The sequence below is a fragment of the Patella vulgata genome, chromosome 2 (genome assembly GCF_932274485.2).
Source record: "Patella vulgata chromosome 2, xgPatVulg1.2, whole genome shotgun sequence".
Classification (NCBI taxonomy): domain Eukaryota; kingdom Metazoa; phylum Mollusca; class Gastropoda; family Patellidae; genus Patella; species Patella vulgata.
Genome location: NC_065880.2, coordinates 2,088,499 through 2,110,140, shown reverse-complemented (window position 1 = coordinate 2,110,140; position 21,642 = coordinate 2,088,499). Strand labels below are relative to the sequence as shown.

General features: G+C 39.2%; 1 protein-coding gene across 1 annotated transcript; it reads left to right on the top strand.

Annotated features, from left to right (window-relative positions):
* The first annotated feature begins 1,010 nt into the window (after positions 1-1,010).
* Positions 1,011-14,842, top strand: LOC130010834 (contactin-associated protein like 5-3-like). Its single transcript, XM_056098923.1, has 4 exons — positions 1,011-1,581; positions 8,636-8,770; positions 10,322-10,708; positions 12,829-14,842. The coding sequence occupies exons 1-4, from the start codon at positions 1,020-1,022 to the stop codon at positions 12,882-12,884; spliced, it is 1,140 nt and encodes a 379-aa protein (XP_055954898.1). The 5' UTR covers positions 1,011-1,019; the 3' UTR covers positions 12,885-14,842.
* Positions 14,843-21,642: the final 6,800 nt, after the last annotated feature.

Here is a 21,642-nt window from a genome sequence, read left to right as displayed (position 1 = left end):
GATCAACCAGAATCCTTACTATTAACGTTTAAACAAATTTTTCTCTTGAAATAGCGTCATGGTGGCTGATCAACCAGAAATGTGTATCACATTAGTTGTTGAATTATTAAAGATATACCAGAGTTTAAGACCCGTAACGAATCAACAAAACCAGACCGATGGTTCCAGACATATGTCAGTGAACAAACCCGGGTAAGTATGTATTTCATTGTCAATGCTGAATAACAAGGATTAGTCTACGTCATGATAAAGATAAACAAGTGAACTTCAAGGGAAGACAACTCTGTCTAAGAGAATGGGAGGCCACGTGTAAACATTGGCGCCCACGTAAAAGGACCCTGGACTGTAAGGATTAGAAAAAAGAGTAGGCCGTAGCGCCCCTGTCTTAGCAAAATTTCCATCATATCACACTGCAGGGCGTATGATCATCTTCATTAGTCCATTTAATGCGGAACAGGAGGACGCGAAACCCCGTTTCAGGTCTTTTCATTTAATCATTGAAGGTGGTTGAATGGCCGAATGGTTAGCGCGTGAAAAAGTGTGGGATCGCCTGTCCAATCTCGTAGGTTTTCTTCGCGATATCCGGTTTTCTCCCACTGATAAAGACCCCTACACGCAAGCGAATTATTGAAATAAAAAAATCAAAACATATGTCAGTCCCGAAATGACCTAGTTTGTGCCGATGGGACGTTAATCTCTCCCTCTCTCCCCCTCTCTCTCTCCCTCTCTCTCTCCCTCTCTCTGAATCAATAGGAGCGGTACCTTTAAAACATGATATGGACCAGTCCCTAATGTAAACCGAATCAGTAAAGCTTTTGTGAAGTTAGGAGCGGTATCTTTAAAACATGAGATGGATCAGTCCAATAATGACGTAAACCAACCTTAAGAACATCGATGTTGAACTGTTTTATCCATTAGAGACCAGTATTGGTTATGTATCCCAGCGGCCATGAATTAATAATACGTCAAATCACGTTCAACTTCTCGCTTATTATCTTATGGAACTTGGAACTTGAAACATGTATGGTGCGTTTTGCATATACGTCGTTCTACAGTTCGCGAGTGTGCGGAGTCAGATGTGCGCCAATGTGGCTATATTTCAAAATGATGTTAAACAAAATGTTAAAATTGCTGGATCGCCAATTTGGCAATTTCAAGACCTAGGATTAGTTCAGTGTATGACCAAATGCCTTCAGTTCAGTCTATGCAAATCGGTCAATTTTAATACCCAGTCTTTTGTCTGTCATTTAATGGATAATGACAACAGTTCGTATATCACGGATAACAATTCTGTTTTCAGCGCGTCCGAAAATTGGCCAAAGTTGAATTTGGCGGGGGCATGTTTTAATCACGAGTGTCCAGATAACAGTCGATGTGACGTCAACGATTTTAATGACGTAGAATGTGTTGTGCTTGGCTGTGTTGGCGTACCAAACGTAACAGCCGTTAATCGGACCGTCTTTTTAAGCAAGAATTTGTGGTTAATAGGAGATGTTATCCAGTCACCATGTTTGTATGGATCTTCAGCACCTGCAAATTGTTTTCCAAATGGAACCTGGTCGTATTTTGTTTGTCAGGAAGGTAAGAACAATGTAACGAAATACGGAGGCTGTAGCAATGAGCGATAACAGATTTGCGAAATATTTGACGTCAAATATTTGTGACGTAATTTTTTCCCAACAACATTCATACCCATCTCATCTCATCGGTATTCAATGGGGAGAGAGAGAGAAATGGGGTTTAACGTCCACTCGACACAAACTAGGTCATTTCGTGACTAACATATGGTTTAATTTTATTTCAATAATTCGCTTGCGCATAGGGGTCTTTAGCAGTGGGAGGAAACCGGAGGACCCGGAGAAAACCCACGAGGTTGGACAGGCGACCCTATTCCTTGTCACGTACGACCGGGGATTCGAAACCACGCCAGTCGACTCAATGACAGACTTTATGATACAGCGCGCGCACGCTAACCATTCAGCCATCCACCCCCGGTATTCAATGGTCATTGAGTTCTGTTTTTATCCTATAACTACATGCAAATCTCAAAATACACTGTCCTATCCAGATTATCACCCCCCAAAAAATAATCACCAACAAACTTAAAAATTCATCACAGGTTACGCCTTTTTTTTCTTTTTTATAAAAATTGTGGTTGCCTAGTGGTGACGCCATTACAGTTTGGCGTAATTCTGAAAGTGACGTCTTTCTGGACAAAATAGGTACGTTTTCAAGCCATTGAATACAACCACAGGTTATTCAATGGCTGTATTCAATGATTTTTGATTGTATTGGCATGTACTTATAGAATAAAATTAAATATCTGGCAAAAAATGCACACTTCTAATTAATTTAGTTGCTTTAGAAATGGTGTGGTTGGCCGAATGGTTAACGCGTGCATCATCACCTGTTAATTTCAAAGTTCAATTAAACCAATGTATAAAAAATATTCAGTACTTGAAACCATAGTTTATGAAAATATATTTACCAAAGATACATTAGATTTAATTGATGAGGAAATTAATGGAATTAGAATTTCAACATCAGTTTAAACAATCAGAATTGCAACAAAAAATAGAAGTTAATCGTAATTCTAAGGAAATTGATTTGATAAATATTACAATGTGTATTAATAAGTAAAACTCATAAAATATTTTCACCGAAGTCCCTTTGGGATCTAATTATGATATAACCCATGCAATTCTTAATGCTGATGCTCATGTTGCCAGGGGCGTCTAAACAGAAATTTTGAAACTCAAACAAAGTTAATGATCAAACAAACACACCCTTAGAATTTTTCAGAGAAAAATAATATTTATTGGATGGATGGATTCTAAAGCAGTTAATGGTGACATTGATAACCATCGCGTTGATATTAGAACAACAGTTTAAACGAACACAAAGTCAACACATTAAGTGACTATGATTTAATTTCCACTAAAAGTAGCCAAAGGCCAGGCCCCGGGTTCACAAAGCATTCTCAGACTTAAGTTACGAATTTACACAACTTTCAATCACTGTTTATGACAAATATCTTTGATCCAGAAACACAAAATTTTGCCCACAGTTTCTTATTGGTGTATTTGATACATTAAGACAACACAAATTTTATAAACGGCTATATTTTAGTTAAAATAAGGCAAAGAATTTTGAGCAAATTCTTTACTTAAGTCTGAGAATGCTTTGTGAATCGGGGCCAGATAAATGGGGTTTAACGTCCTACTGTTCTGCTCCGAACTGGGCTAATGAAGATGAGCATATGCATACAATGTGCTATGAATGCAATTTTGCCCAGACAGCGGCACTGCGGCCTACTCTTATATCGAATTCCAACTGTCAAGGGAACTTTTACGAGCTCGCCAATGTGTACACGGGACCTCTGTTTTTCGTCCCATTCGAAAGACTAGACAGCTGCCCTTTTCATGCCGTCCGTGCTGCACCACTGACAAAGGGGGACCATACCGAAATATCTGGATGAACTTTCTCGGCCAATGCCGGGATCGAACACCCGACCTCAAGGCTAGCGAGCCAGTGTCTTACCTACTTAGCCACCTTGACCACTGACAAGGGGGAACCACACCGAAATATCTGGATGAACTTTCTCGGCCAATGCCGAGATTGAAAACCTGACCTCCAGACTAGCGAGCCAGTGTCTTACTTACTTAGCCACCTTGACGCCACCCATATATAACACGAAATGAAATAAAATGGATAGAGTTTAATGTCCTACTATACTGACCCGACTGGGCTAATGAAGACGGGCCATTTAACAAATTTATAATACGGCTAAGTCAAAATAGTGATAGCACTGTTAAATCTAAAGTGGACGAACATCAGTTTAGTTCATGATGTCATGTCATGCCAGACAGGATATAGAAAATTCCTATCATGCATATTTATTCCACTCCAGCATTTCACGAATCTGTTTAGGGTAATTATCGGTTGCGTGGGACCACTTCCTGAAACAAAAAACATTTAAACAATTATGTGTGATTCGACATGTTTTTCTGCGGATGTTTCACATTGGTTGATTTGCCTAATCGATACAATCAGACCTAATCATCTTAAATTAAATTACCTGAGACATAAAGTTACATTTAGTGATTGGAGATCACCGTGGTTATAACCAAAGCCCGATATGTTGCTAATGCTGTTATCACGCGATTAATGATTCAGGTGGGGTATTGCCAGTTTACATTAACTTAAAGTGATAGAAATGTAGCCAAGTTTTGGCACACTCAAATAGTCCTTTTCAAGAAAAGGGAATGCCTTTTGGTATGAAAAACGCAACTCGAATCTTTCAAAGTTAGAGGTCAGGGGATATATTGATGACATTAGTACTTCTAAATGATTCAGTATGTCTTTTCGTTCAATTGCTGGATCGTTTCACGTAAAACTCACCCTAACCGTGTACTGGATGTCCGAATGAATAACGCATGCACGTTGCATTATAAGCTCTGTCATTGAGTCAGTGTGTGGGTTTGATTTCCCGCTTGTACGAGACAAGGAGTAAGGTCGCCTGTCCAACCTCGTTGGTTTACTCCGACCGGGACCTCTGGTTTCCTCCCACTGCTAAAGTTCCCAACGCGCAAGCCAATTATTGAAATAAAATTGAACCATATGTTAGTCCCGAAATAACCTAGTTTGTGTCGAGTGGACGTTAAACTCTCTATCTCTCTTCCTCTCCCCTCTCTCTCTCTCTCTCTCTCTCTCTCTCTGTCTCTGTCTTTCACCCCACGCTTGTCTAATCTGCTCCACGAAAACAAATTCGCGCGTGATAATATTTAGAATATTAATATCTTTTTTCTTGTATTATATATTGGGCCAGTGTATTATTTCTAATATAGATCATTCATATTTTTTCAAGACAATATAATTTATAATAATAAAAAAAAATCTAAGGTAAATGGTTTACATATTGGAAGAATCATGATCAATGTTTATTTTTAATACAAAAAGTGATTGGACCTAAAAGCATTCTTAATAGTAGAGAAGATCATTAGTTTGTCTTTACACCATACAACTGAGCAATCTTAATTAAATGGAGATTATTAATAATTATCAATCCAATCATGTAAGTTAAAGCTAAACTCCGATTATAAAACTACAGAAATAATTAGATTAAAAACTGTCGCCATACTTGTTTTCAATTTATAGAACAAAAAAGGCGATTGCTTACGTGTCCACGTTCGGCTAGCTATATTTCAACTACCAATTACACGCTCGACTGGTGGATGTTTTTTTTCGGGGGGGGGGGGGGGTCACGATGTCTGGTGCGTAGAATATATGACAATTACGAGCTCGACTGGTGGATGGTTCTTTTGAGGGGGGGGGGGAGGGGGTCACGATGTCTTGTGTGAAAAATATATGACGATTATTGAATAATATTGAATATTGTATTGACATAACGATGAAGATTATAGAAGATAACAGTGGTTTATGTAAACTGATGTTTTCATAACTTATATTTTGATGTGTGTTTAATTTAAGTATGTCTGTTTCTTAAAATCACAAACAATAAGGGATCGATCCCAGCGTTGGTCGAGTACGTTCCTCGGGATTCTGTTAACTGGTTTCCATTATGGGCGAGGCAGCATGTCGGGTCGGACACTGAAAAGTGTGTTATCGTAAATATAGAACGAAAAGCTGGGGTCCAATGTATTCCAGTTGTAGTATGTTAACGATTTCCAAGCAGATAAACATTAAAATAGCAGTAGACCGTAGCTTCGTTATCAGAGTCAAATTAAACTCATAGTATTGTTCATGGTGTATGCCCACATCCCTATTGATTCTGAAGAATATTTTGTTTCTTATATTGCTGTTCGTTATGCCTTTGTTCCACGCAGTATTCATGGATGAATTATTTAATAGCACACGGATGAGATAAGTACATGTAATTAATAGGCCTATATAAGTTTGAGATCAATTGAGTAGTATAAAGGACAATCTCCTCGTCAGACTATCTCTAGAGATTTGTATTCATTATAGCAGTCTCGTTAAATCAGGCGGCTGAGTGGGTAAGACGCTGAATGGCTAACCAATAAGTCTAGGGTAAGCGCCAGGCGTTGGGCAACAAAGTTTTTAGTCGTTCCGGTGGTACTTAAAATCCATATTCTGTGTACGCATTGAAAGTTTAAATTCAATGTTATAGGCCGAAGCACCGCTATCCGGACGAATTGTTCCTCCTAGCAGACTGCACGGCGTCTACCGTCTTCCTTATCTTGGTTGTTATAGAAACGTAGGATGTTAACCCCATATGCTGCATTAACCTGCATTTGTTGGTTTTTTTTAATGTAACGTAGGATAGACCTATTTCCTCCTTTGGAACACGGTTGTACGTGACAAGGAGTAGGGTGGCCTGTCCAACCGCTTGGGTTTTCTCCGGGTCCTCCGTTTTCCTATCACTGCTAAAGATCCCTACGCGCAAGCGAAATATTGAAATAAAGTTGAACCGTGTATTAGTCCCGAAATGACCTAGTTTGTGTCAAGTGGGCGTAAAACCACATATCTCCCTTCTCCCCCTCCCTCCATTACTCTCATGGATCAAATGAAAACACTTAATGCTCTATAATTGGCAAACTTGATAGATTATTGGTTTTTTCCTTGGTTATATTTTGTTTGTTTCGATGCGTCAATCGTTCTGAATGGATATCCACTTATAGGTTATAAGAAACGATTAGCAATAATTACCCATGATAAACATACAATATGGTGGCAATTATTTCCATAATTATGATTCACGTGATAAAAAAAAGAACTTCGGGAACAAAAGCCGCGTATAATAAAGATGATTGTTGACCATTTTGATTCGCTGGCACCTTCTATCATTGTCAAAAGATACAAAGGAGGCATATGAAGGCTATGAATAAAACTTATGTCTACAAAACCACTTAATAAGTAATTGGATTTGTTTTTATCTCGTACGTCACATCTGTTTTTAATCACATGGTTAAGAGAGCACTTTTATTATTCTAGTTTAAGAAATATCATTCGAAATGTCAGACTGAAACGAAAAGAAAATGAAATGAAATGGGGTTTAACGTCCTACTATTCTGCTCTGACTGGGCTAATGAGGGAAATTTTGCCCATGCAGCTGCACTATGGCCTACTCTTATATCGAATTCCAACGGCCAAGGGATCTTTTAAGAGCACGCTAAGTATACACAGGACCTCGTTTTATCGTCCCATCCGAACGCGACTAGACAGCTGAAGGGAAAACCACGTCGGAAAATCAGGTGAACTTTCTCAGCCAATGCAGGGATTGAACACGCGACCTCCAGACTAGCGAGCTAGCGTCCCACCCACTTAGCCACTGTGGCTCCCGTCAGTGTAACGCTTCAACATTTTAAAGTGGCTATGAACCTGTTATTAAATAACACATGTGATCATTCTGATCAACTAATGTTTTATATATAAAGAGAGTGGGGGGTTGGATGGCTGAATGGTTAGCGTGCGCGCGCTGTATCATAAAGTCTGTCATAGAGTCGACTGGCGTGGTTTCGAATCCCCGGTTTTACGTGACAAGGAGTAGGGTAGCCAGTCCAACCTCGTGGGTTTTCTCCGGGTCCTCAGGTTTCCTCCCACTGCTAAAGACCCCTACGCGCAAGCGAATTATTGAAATAAAATTAAAAACATATGTTAGTCCCGAAATGACCTAGTTTGTGTCGAGTGGACGTTAAACCCCACTTCTCTCTCTCTATATAAAGAGAGTATTCATTAATTAGCAGGTGTGTAATTAGCTGTAGAAGATTTCACTCTTGGTGTAAATGTGTGACTATTTATAACACCCATCACTATTGAATACACAAACATGGCCAATAGTGTGGTGTGTATTATTTAGTTGTAACGATTTTAACACCTTAGTGACACAACGCCTACTTTATGACTACAGTCTATAATAATTCCAATTTTAACTAAGAGAAACATTTTCATTTACAGAAGTTAGCTGTTTGCTAGGTTCTCACGACCACGATAAGCGAGCGCTAAGATTGAAATCGTGGTTTAAATCGTAGAGTAATCGTGATGATCCTATCATGTCTTATCATATATTGAGGTCTGTCGTAGCAATCGTATCGAAACGTACCCGAACGTATCTGCACGTACGAGATAATGAACTCATTAGAGCGATCTGATGGTAATGCATCGTGCGACAGTATAAACCTAGCATAAGTAAATGATATTAATTTTACAGTGATACCTTGGTATATACCAACTGGGATGAGACCATATTGGGCTGATACTCATATTAGGAATTTAACTGTTGCAACAATAGTTTCAAAGGGATTGACAACCCCTCAATTGATGATCACCGACTTTAATCTGAAACAAGTACCGTAGAAATGGTATTGGTACACACAGATCAAATTGTGAGTTTCGATTCGTCATGGTTCAACTACATTTAGTGGAATTGTGTCCCTTGGAAGTAAAAACGGTTGAAGGTGTTTTTGTTGTACTGTGAGGATAAAGGGTCTGGCAAAGATGCTAGGAAAATCAGGCTTCGGTACATGCCATTGCAAGTACTTCACAGCCGCCTCGACAATATAAAAAGCACAGACTGTCGTGGTGTTGTGAGAGTAGTATTTCCCCTCGTAGAATATCTAATTTTATAATGTAAATGTTTTCTTTTTTGTTCCAGTTTCAATCAAAGATTGTGCCGATGCTTTTGCTAATAATCTACTAACGGCCACGAAAATAGTTTACGTCGATGTCGATGGCTCAGGTTTATTATCAAAAATTGAAGTAAATTGTGACGATGCAGTAACTGTAATAGGTAGGTCCGGGGCCATATAAATAAAAGTGAAATGGGATTTAACGTCCTACTGCTCCAGCTGGGCTAATGAAGACGGGCATACGTCATACAGTGTGCTTTAAGGGAAAGTTTGCTCGGGCAGCGGCACCATAGCCTACTCTTAATCGAATTCCAAACTGCCAAGGGATCTTTTACGTGCACGGCAATGTATACATGGGACCTCGGTTTTTTCGTCCCATCCGAACAACTAGACAGCTGTTCTTGTCATGATCCGCTTTGCATCACTGACAAGGAAAACCCCCCGCACGTAGGGGTCTTTAGCAGTGGGAGCAATCCGGAGGACCCGGTGAAAACCTACTCTTTGTCACGTACAACCGGGAAATCGAAACCACGCCAATTAACTCATTGGCAGACCTTATGATACAACGCCCACGCGTTCACCATTCGGCCATTGTGTCAGGTACATCTAAAACCGTTATTTCCGGCGTTGTTCCCCCTTGTCAGTGGTGTAAGATGGAGGCCTGGCAAGGGACAACGTATAGTCATTCGGATGGGACGTAAAACAACCCTTGACAGTATTCGAAATAAGAGTAGGCCATAGCGCCGCTGTCCGGGCAAAACCCTCTTCATATGCCTGTCTTTATTAGCCCTGTAGGGTCAGTACAGTAGGACGTTAAACGCCATTTCATTTCATTTCATTACTCTCTCAATATTATATACGGCTCCGAGTAGTACAATATATTGTACCATCGATCCCAGGTAGATTGTTACAATCTAAAATGGTCTCTGCCCTAGGTCAAAAATAAAATAATTCGATTACATTGGAATTTGTTTCGTGGGATGGAAGTATTCATGGCTTCTTTCAAACTTTAAGAGCAATAGATGACGTCGATTTTGAGATAATCTTGATTGTGTATTGTTCCGTCCACTCAGTAAAATTCAGTAAACAACACCACCCCGCGTTATCATTCCAAACTAAACTTGTGTAGAGCTTACCTCACTACTGATTTAAATAAAATAAAATAAAATAAAACGGGGTTTGACGTCCCACTGTCCTGCATCAATATTGGGCTAATGAAGGCGGGCATACGATATACAGTGTGTTTTGAGAGACATTTTGCCCGTACAGCGGCTCTACGTCCTACTCGTAGTTTAACTGTTAAGCGTTGTTTTAAGTGCACGCCGGTGTGTACACGGGAGATCGCAAGACAATACACTCTCCCTTGTATTGCCCACCGTCCTACACTCCGGGAGTTCCCGATGAATTTTCTCTGGCAACGCAGGGGTCGAATACTGACCCCCAACAAATCAAATCATAATGTCGCTGGAACATTCTTGGATGACCCTAGAACGCCCATTCCTAAAGATCTTTATTATAGTAGATAAAAATAGACACTATGAAAACAGTGTTAGTGTCTCTTTTGTTTATCGACTATAATATTTATCTAGTGAAGAACACTTCCGTATCGATCCGTTGTTTTCATATTTCTGTTGGACGCGGATTCTACACAAGTTTTGATCTTTATTATGTTATAAAAGGCGTGTATCCTAATCTTATCTTTGACGTTTCAGATCATGATGGTATGAACAGAACATTCGTGGATGGCTATGATCCCGCTTATTCCTACAGATTAGATCTTAATTACAGTCCATCTTTAGACCATATTCTAGCTCTAATCCAGAACTCCGATTATTGTGAACAGTTTGTTAAATACGAATGTCATCATGCTGAAATCGACGGTTACACCGGTTGGGTAACACGTAATGATGCAATCGTTACTTATCTTGCTGGCGATGGAACAATCCCAAACGCGTGTGCCTGTCACTTGACGAATTCATGCACTGACACAAGTTTCAAATGCAATTGTGACATTAATGATGCAAATTGGCGGGAAGACGCTGGAGTTATAACCAGCCGAGATGACTTGCCGATGAAAGCTTTTGTAGCCGGAGATACAGGTAATAATATATTTTTTTCAATATTTTAATTTACCCTGTCAAATTTGTATATGAAATTATTTAGGTTTATATGAATTGGCTTTATGTGGATTATTTTTACAAGACCTGGCTTCATGTTGCCTTTCTTTACAAGACGGCCAATTACATGCATTAAATTTGTTTAAAGATTTCCAATACTTGTATTGACTTTAATAAACTAAGTTAACGTGGTTAGCTTTGACACGAATTTACTTAAATTGTCTCAATCTGGACCGCTTTACTTACGTTTAGCGTGGACTGGCGTTATATGGATAGAAGTTATGCTAAAATAACCTTACATTGATTTGGCTAGCAAGAATAGGTGTTATGTTAAAATGATATTAAGTGAATAGATGTTATGTTAAAATGACATTACATGAATAGGTATTATGTTAAAATGACGTTACGTGAATAGGTCTTGTGTTAAAATGACGTTACGTGAATATTAAGTGTTATTTTAAAATGACGTTACGTAAATAGGCGTTATGTTAAAATGACGTTACGTGAATAGGTGTTGTGTTACAATGACGTTACGTAAATAGGCGTTATGTTTCAGTTGCATGGATCCGGCTTTGTGACAATATGAGTTATGTTAAAATAGCAATAGCCTGCATGAATAGGAGTTATATTAAAATAATTTTACATGGATCCCGCTTATGAGATGACGATACTAAATAGGAGTTTATGACGATACGTGAATATGAGTTATGCTAGTTATGAATTGAAGTTACGTTTTACGTGAAACTCCTTGGCTAATTGAAGCCTCTGTTCAGTGAGACTTGCGTTGATTTTTAGACCATACGACTAAATACCTCGTGCCCGACTCAAACCGGCAATATTCTTAGAGACCAAACAACCGAATCTATATGTACTTTTGAGGAAGATTTAAAAATGGCGTTCAATAGCAATAAATTGATACTTTGAATTGTTTTGTTTTTTCAAAAAATATCGTTTTCTAAAAATACAATATACAACAAAGAATTAATGAAGGGTATTATCTTTTTGTCCTGGGGTAGCGATCAATCTTAATACACGTGTTTCTTTTATCGTCAGTTCAGTTGAAGGGTAATCAGTGTATATTTACGTAATGAGCACAGGTATACGATAAAAGGTCGATAGATCGATATTTATGTAAGATCAAAAAGGTGAATAGATCGATATTGGTATACGATTAAACAGCTGTAAATTATTGTTTCATCTATGAGAAGAAAGAAATGCATGACAATTAACACAATGTTTATTAGTGGGATATTTGGTTAGGGGTTCGGGGGGATCAATGGATATTTGGTTAGGGGTTCGGGGGAATCAATAGTCATTTGTGGTACATATCTGTACCTGAAGATAACTTTCAATTTCATCATCTAAATCAACCAAGCCAACAAAAGTTCAAATTTACAAAGAAAGAGAACAATAAGTGAATTCCGTATGTTGTTACTAAGGGGTCTTGGTCGAGGCCCCCCTTAGGGGTCCGCCACAGATAATATTGTTTTTTTTTACTAAACTGTGCAGTAAATAGTTATTTAAAGTATAAACAAAAATACTATGTGAACTCGCCAAATAGGAATTAGTGGTATCTGGTGGCCCAGGTGGTCTATATGTAAGCTTGTTAGCTATTTGAACTTCTCAAATGTGAAGTGTTATCAGATGGTCTATAAGATTGTTAGCTATAGTAAGTGATATCAGATGGTCTATAAGATTGTTAGCTATGTGAAATGATATCAGGTGGTATAAAACGTGTAAGCACGCCTTCTTCGTACACCAATATATACAACGGTAAACCTTCCGTACAACCAGGCACACGTTGTTTTTTGGGGTTTTTTTTAAAGCACCATTCCTTACCCTAACCCGGACAAGTTAAGGTCAATCTCAAGCTGAAACCAACCAAATCAGCGATAATCGAACATTGTCACTATCGTTGTTACGATTGTATACGTCGAACAGTCAGCATACAATCTATCCATGTGAACAAGGACAAACCCTACGGATGTCCGTGACACAATCCCATAGTCTAAACCCCCAAATGAATATGTATATCACTCTACGTACACTTTCTGAAACGGGATGACAAATCTAACCCTACCTATTTATTTCTATCGTTTCAGGAGGTATAACCGAAGAAGCATACGTTACAATTGGGCCTCTACGATGTTGGAGATAAAATCAACAAATCATTTTTAATTGGGTCGGATTGGACGAGGGGGGGGGGGCACTGCTGAGACATACATTACAAAATAACGGTTTGGGTGTATCTCTGAGTTTTATATTTCTTGTTTTAGGGTTGATGTGCTAGTGTTCCTTAAAAAAAACAATATTGTTATTAATGTATCAGAAACAACCACCAACTACAACGTGGCCGAATGGTTAGCGCGTGTGCGCTGTATCATACGGTCTGTCATTAAGTCAAGTGGCGTGGTTTCGATTCCCCGGTTGTAAATGACAAGGGAGTATGGTCGCCTGTCCAACCTCATGGGTTTTCTACGGGTCATCCGGTTTCCTCCCGAAAGACCCTAGTTTGTGTCGAGTGGACGTTAAACCTATTCCACTCTCTCACTCTCTCTCTCCCTCTCTCTCTCTCCCCGGTTTCCCCGCAAGCGAATTATTGACATTTAACTGAACAATATGTTAGTCTCTCTCTCTCACAAACCTCCAATAAGGGCCTGTTTAAAGTTGTTACGGCAGTTTAATTGTTAAAATTTCTAAGTTAATATTAATATGGTTAGAAGATGATCTGTGTCGGAAAAAAATTCTGGTTTATATAGACTTAAATTTACTGCTTTAAATTGGAGGATATTGCACTAAATACCAGAGCTTAAACTGTTGGAATTTCTAAAGTAATATACATAATCAACAATTAGTAGCCTATGATTAAAAATTGATTGACGACGACAAATTATTCTGGTATACATAGACATATTACTGCTTTAATCCACAATTAATCCTACAATTCATTCGACAAACCTCAGCAGACTACAGGACCATGCATCTATCCTCCGCTGTATAACGAATTCCCTCCACTGGAACTATTTTCAAGTTCCTGGATTACAAATGGCGGCGCCCATGAAGACGTCTGTAAAGAGTGTTTATCATAAAAAGTTTATCCGATTTTCTTTAAATAAAGGACAACTTTGTAATGAAAACCATGCACTCTCTTCGAACGATGCCAATTTTAGTACCTTCTCTACAAAGAAATGAAATGAAATGGGGTTTAACGTCCTACTGTTCTGCTCCTAACCTGGGCTAATGAAGACGATTCTCTCTAAAGGGATCGCCGCTTCGCAATTATATGGGTGTTGGTAGATATCACCGTCATACAGCCGAGGCTAGTTGTAGGGTACCGGAATCTGTCGAGGTTTACCGAGTGTCAGCCGAGGCTACTTGTAGGGTACCGGAATCTGTCTAGGTTTACCGAGTGTCAGCCGAGGCTACTTGTAGGGTATCGGAATCTGTCGAAGTTTGCCGAGTGTCCTACAATTGTATATTTGTCACTCGTGTATTAAATTATTTAGCTAGTGAGATATCAGTGCCGGATTTACCTATAGACTTGGCATGCTGAAACCTAGGGTCTTACGACCAAAGATTCATCTATATACTTGGCATGTTTAAGATCAAATATTTACCTACAGACCTGTCAGACTGAAACCTAGCACGAAAAGATCAAGGGATTACCTGTAAACCTGGAAGACTGAAGTCCAATACCTTAAGATCTAGGATAGACCTGGCAGGCTGAAACCCAGGACCTCAAGATGCAAGATTTCCCTATTGGCCTGGCTAAAACCTGTGGCCTCAAGATCTAAAAGGCCTCTGGCCAAGGCGTATAGTATGTTTGGCGCTTTCATAATAAGCCGTTCTTCCACGCACTATAGTCATAAAATGTCGTCATTATCCCCAGTGCTTTAGTCCCGAAATGACCTAGTTTGTGTCGAGTGGACGTTAAACCCCATTTCTCTCTCTTTATTGCCGGTGTTGCCTAATTATAGTTAAGTTTGGTACGTAATCACATAAAGCATTCACGATATCGTTATGAACTGAGCATACCACTTGTCGTGTTTTGACAGTGTACCTACGGTAGTAGCAGTAGTTTGTAAACTGAATTCAGATCATGAAAACAAACACCAGTATTATGTATCATTGTGAGTTCAATGTATATTTATCATCCTTAGTGTTACAAGTATAATATTTGCTGATTAACAAATTCCTTATGCATAAAGAACCAACCACAATGGCATCGTGGCCATCTTGGAAATGTTATGTAATATCAAACATCGACGTACTTCAATCGACGCGCCATTGTCAAAAGAGGTTTGCCTAGACAGCGGCGCTGCGACCTACTCTTATTTCGAATTCCAACTGTAACCCCGTGTACACTGGATCGCGTTAGTTCGTCCCATCCAAACGACTATAAGTTGTCAAATGTCTTTCTTCACTGACACTGACAGGTGGAACCACGTTGCAAAATCCCGATGAACATTCTTGACCAACGCATGGATAGAACCAGAAACCTCCAGACTAATGAGCCAAGGTCTTACTCACTGATCCACCATAGCTCCCTATGTTCATCCTACCCACTGAACCACAGTGGCTCTCTTTTTTTCAAAGCTCTGCCATAAGAAAGAGAAGAACAAGAAGATAACCAAGATGGGTAGCGACCGGGGTCCAGTTTTGGGTCCAAAATTAACACAGATATTGTTTATTTCGGTACCTATCAAACCATATCAGGGCGCGGGACGTTGATGGTTGGTCTTGCGGTTGTTAGTTGGAACTGTTTACCCTAAAGCTCAAACTCCTTGTTCAAGGATCCAAGATGGCACTAAACATCATTGGCCAATGTTATGTCAATTTGCCCTAAATGTATATTGTAAATCGATTTATTTAATATGAATTTCATAATGCCGTGTTTATAATCGGTTTTTATTCCTGCTCTTGTCTTCAACAACGTGATTATCTACTCGAATTATATAATTATCGAATATCATTATACGAAAATACACAGAGGCATCAAAAGTGTTTATCGTTAAAATTTTTAAAAGGAATCAACTAAGTGGTGGTAGCCTTGAGCCAATGTTTATAGTTTTAGAGCAATTTATCTTTGAAATTGAAACTAAATCAACACTGCACTTTTTTCCAATCATTAACCTTTGTGTATTTAGCCATTATCTTTCGACAAATAGAATAAACATCCTCCCACCACCCACTTTATCGCCTGGTCTTCAACCATCAATTGGCTAGGTTTAACAGGTGCTTTGTGGTCAGGTTTAACAAGTGCTTTGTGGGAGTTTTTTTAAATTTTTGTTGATCGATTAAAGATGAATTTACATATTATTCTGTTTCAACCCTTTTGGGATAATGCCCCACCTCTAGTTCCTGCACCAGACTGGAGGATAAGATACTTGGCTAACACCAGGGTCAATTTCGGTACCTCTGGGTTAATGACTCACCGAGGCTACCCAATAAGTCACGATCTTCTATCATGGCAGTTTTATCATTTCAGCAGAATCATTTTGCACATTTCATCTTTTAAGGAATCTCTTAAGACAAGACTAAAGGGGATGTTGGATAGACGCTGGCTCGCTAGCCCGGAGGTCGGGTGTTTGATCACTGCATTGGCCGAGAAAGTTCATCCAGATTTACCGGCGTGGCTTCCCCTTGTCAGTGATGCACGTAAAAGATACCTTGGCAGTTGGAATTCGATATAAGTGTAGGCCATAGTGCCGCTGCCCGGGTAAAATTTCCCCCATAGCACACTGTATGGCGTATGCCCGTCTTCATTAGTCCAGTTTAGGAGCAGAACAGTAGGACGTTAAACTCCATTTCATTTCATTTCATTTACTGGCATGGTTTAGATTTCCCGGTTGTATGTGACAAGGAGTACGGTCCTGGTCCTCCGGTTTCCTCCCACAGCTAAAGACACCTACAGGCGAGTGAATTATTGAAATAAAAATTAACCATGTGTTAGTCACGAAATGACCTAGTTTGTGTCGAGTGGAGGTTAAACCCTATTTCTTGCTCCCTTAAGACTGAACTTTTGAAACCTCTTATATCGAATTCCAACTGCCAAGGGATCTTTTACGTGCATGCCAATGTGTACACGGGACCTCGGTTTTTCGTCCCATCCGAACGACTAGACAGCTTTCCTTGTCAGCCCCTCCGTCCTGCATCACTGGCAAGGGAGAACCACGCCGGAAAATCTGGATGAACTTTCTCGGCCAATGCAGGGATCGAACACCCGACCTCCAGGCTAGCGAGCTAGCGTCTTACCCACTTAGCCACGTGATCCCCCTGACGTATATAGGATTAGAGGTAAGATATGATATGATATATAACGTCTAACAGGCATATTAATACAAACTGACATTAAAATCCTCTGAAAGCTATGCTATATATATATATATATATATATATATATACCGTCTGACAGACAGTGTAATACATAGTATCATTATAAAACTCCACACCTGTACAGTGCACTGCTTATCACCGGTGTCCTACATACTGCAACCTGTGTAGTTATGATATCATGTAAAGATAATGTAACTTATTGCACCAACCAGTCAAATGACGATTAAATCGTGTTTAGTCTCTCTATTTAATTAACTGTTAGCAATGACTGTATCGTGTAGTAAGTATTGATATCTATAGCTGTAGTTCTTTAAGTAATATCGCAATCTATGGAAGCCTATAAACTGCCATTTATAATTTCTACTTTTCGTCCCTGCAAAACACGATAGTCGAAAAGTGAAAGTTACGACAAGATGTGAGGCGACAGCGCGCTATACAAGCCAGAATCGACTCGAAAATAGGAAATTAAGAAATAATACAGTGCGATAATATGTGAGAGAATCAGGTTCTGGATGACAACACTGGTTTAACTTCATATGATACTTTTACTCTTCTTCTAACATATACAAAACTTAAGACTCCTTAATTAACTTGTGTCAGAGAGAACCAACTCCACACTAACTTACATGGCCGTTGTCCGGTCTTAACTCGAGACCTTCCTGGTCCCAAGTTAACTTCTAGACAGCCTCGTCTGGCCTCTTCTGCCGATGTCGTTTCGATTCTGGGTTTATAAACCCTTCAAGACAAAGGATCTTATTAGACATCTGGCTACTGTATCATATCAGATTTAACATCCAGTACAGTTTGCTTATCAGACAAGGGAAGTTAAATAAAACACTCCAGTCACAAGTTGATGTTACATAATGACTAATGAATGCCAGCAGGACCATCAGGGGTGTCGATAGCGGAAAGGTTGATATTTCACGCGTCAAGATGGCACGAAGCGTCTATAACATCTGTCGCTATGTAACAAATAGCGCCTCTCGTTTTTTTCCTGATTTCTTATTATTGACTTGCTTGTGTACCGTCTTTGTATTTATTGATGCCAGTAAGAAGGCGCCAACGGGCATACCAACGGGCATACCAACGGGCATACCAAGCCATAATGCAACTCAAAAAGTAGGAAGTAGGATATAAACACATCGCGCTATTGCGATCTATCATTTTGGCTTGCTGCCGTACTGTAGACGTTTCGCGTTGGAAGTTGATGTCTCTACTTTCAAGGTCACATTTGAATACGTGCATTGATGATTGAATTTCATTTACTGTACAGATTTTCCCGATTGGATATTATTATTAATTTTAGTTCAAATTGTATTATCACCATGGGTAGGAAACGTAAGAACGAGTCGAATAGCGACAGCACCGCCGCCAAAATTTTCTAAAGAGAGCAGCGAATGTGGTTGTAAGCATGTCTTACAAATGAAATAGAAGTTTCTATCAGGATTCAGAGCGAGAGGGAGAGAGAGAGAGAGAGAGAGAGGGAGAGAGAGAGAGAGAGGAGAGAGAGAGAGAGAGAGAGAGAGAGTTATTCAGAGACGGGGGGGGGGGGTCACAAGACGCTGGCTCTCTAGTCTGGAGGTCGCGTGTTCGATCCCTGCATTGACCGAGAAAATTCATCCAAATTTTCCGGCGTGGTTCTCTCTTGTCAGTGATGCAGGACGGAAGGCCTGACAAAGACAGCCGTCTAGTCGTTCGGATTGGAAGAAAAACCGAGGCACCGTGTACACATTGGCGTGTGCACGTAAACGGTCTCTTGACAGTTGGAATTCGATATAAGAGTAGGCCGTAGTGCCGCTGTCCGGGCAAAATTTCCCTCATAGCACACTGTATGGCGTATGCCCGTTTTCATTAACCCAGTTTGGAGCAGAACAGTAGGACGTTAAACCCCATTTCATTTCATTACACTGAATATTCAGAGACTAACATGGTGTAATTTTATTTTAAAAAATGGCGATGAGAGAGAGAGAGAGAGAGAGGGAGATCGAAACCACGCCTCTTGAATCAATGACAGATCTAGTGATTTCACGCGCACGCGTTAAACCACTAGACCCCCCCCCCCCCCATGTATGTTGTATATATATACCGGTACGGGAAACTTGTTTTATAATAGGCCTGCATAAGAAATTAAATTGTTGTAAGTTTGTGGGGGGGGGGGGGTTATCGTACATTTTTTGCAGGTAAAATATTGCAGTCGGTGGAGATAAAATATGTATAATTTTTTTAAATAAAAATTATTATCCATTTTTGCGAGAAAAAAAATGAAAGCCAATGGGAGCCCTGATTGCATGTATTCAAATGAGACCTGGAAAATTGAAACTACAACCACTTCCGAGGCGAAACTCGAAAAGCCGCCAGTACGACAGCAAGCCAAAATGATAGGTCGCTAATAGTGCGTGTGTTTATTTCCTAATTTCTACTTTTCGAGTTGCATTATGGTATGCATGTTGGCGCCTTCTTACTGACATCAATAAATACAAAAATATGACAAAGTCAAAAGTCGACAAGCCCAAATGGAAGTCGAAAATAAGAAATTAGGAAAAAACGAGGGGCGCTATTATCGCTGTGTGTTATTTCTTAATTTCTTATTTTCGAGTCGATATTGGCTTGTATATCGCGTTGTCGCCTTACATTTTGCCGTAACTCCTACTTTTCGACTTTTCTACTTTCGTGTTTTGAAGGGGCGAAACGTAGAAATTACGAATGGTAGATATAGGCTTCTTTAACAAACAATTAGCTTTCGATGGACGTTTAATTCTCTTTCGTCAATAATGTAACATTATAAAGGGACATAACTCTTAATTTCAATTGGAGGCAGACCACCATTACATTTCACCATCTCGGGACCAGATATAGTTCGTCTATTTATAGCAATTCCCTCTCTGTCTCACCTTCGATGGAAGCGGACGTTAAAACACTAAGAACAGCTGTCTCTTTTCTCCCCTTTTGCATGCCCATTTTTGTTGATTATTTGGTCTAGAATGCACGATCAGGGTTTGAATTAACATTTTCTCCCAGGTTTCGGTAAATATTCAAGATTTAGAGGCGGAAGGATAACAGGGTTATCAGGTTGGTTACGGTGATATGCACGGCAAATAGTTACGTGTTTTTAGTATGCTTTTTCAAGTGTGTATCTCAAAACTGTGGTGGTCAAACTCATACAAATTTTGGTGCAAAGACATGACTATTTGTTTCTCTGTCGCTTTTCTCCCCTTTTGCATGCCCATTTTTGTTGATTATTTGGTCTAGAATGCACGATCAGGGTTTGAATTAACATTTTCTGCCAGGTTTCGGTAAATATTCAAGATTTAGAGGCGGAAGGATAACAGGGTTATCAGGTTGGTTACGGTGATATGCACGGCAAATAGTTACGTGTTTTTAGTATGCTTTTTCAAGTGTGTATCTCAAAACTGTGGTGGTCAAACTCATACAAATTTTGGTTCAAAGACATGAATATTTGTTTCTCTGTCTGTAGTGAAGCGCATTCAACCCAACGAATATTTGGGGAAAAGTTGGAGCCCGACAAAGAGGCCATAATTAACATTAAAGTCGATGGGGAAATTAAAAATGGTATAATAAGACTTGTCTGCGATATCACCTTCGGTGGAAGCGGACGTTAAACACCAAGAACAACAACAATAATGGCCTGCGTCCAATTCTTTATATACAGCAATTATTTGCCCATTGACTTCAATGTTAAAAGGCGGTAACATCACAGGCTGTAGCTTTTTGCTCAACAGGCCGTGGATTGTTTGGAGTTTTTGCTAGTAGGATTTGATGCTGACTGGTGGCCAAATCTGCACAAAGACACTTTACAACCCTATACCTCCGCTCTAGTATCATCAGAATTTCCCATAACTCCTAATATGTTGCAAATTTGATCCCTTATTTAGACCAAAAAGTCAACCAAAACATGCAGGAAAAGCGGAGAAATAAGATAAAAATTGTTTATGTATAACTCGCATTACATCATGAAATAAAGGGAAATAATTACTAGTCTTAGTGCAGATATTTTATTGTATCAAACATACCGTTCTGATTGAACTCTATTGATTAAAATATGATTAATGATATTAACCAGGCGTTATATAGATCACGAAAGCCTTTCAGGAAATTATAGTTTAAGAAAATAACGGTAATATTTTTGTTTTATGTTTAGGTATTCTAATTTTTACAGTGGGTGGATAACAAAGGGTATCATCGACTGTTCATTGTTTTTTATTTAAAGGGACAATAACACTCTTGCTGGCTTGAAAGCTCCAGAAAATAAATAATATCTCTATCTAAGTACTAGATGTTTAAGTGTCCTACCTGTTGTGTAAATTATCCATTACATCCTATTTTACTTGTCCAGAGGGTTCGACAATATTTTTAAATCGAAGTTTCATTTGAAAAGGTTTACGTTAGACGTTTCAAACCATTATGTTGAATTTTTCAAAATTTTTAAATAAGGTGTGTTAAGATGAAAATTGTATCATCAATTAATTGAAATATTCTAAAATAGTACAATTTGTTGACCAGAATAAAGATTGGGACATATTATTGGGACAGAAAAATCAGAGGTAGAGAAGTTAAGAAAA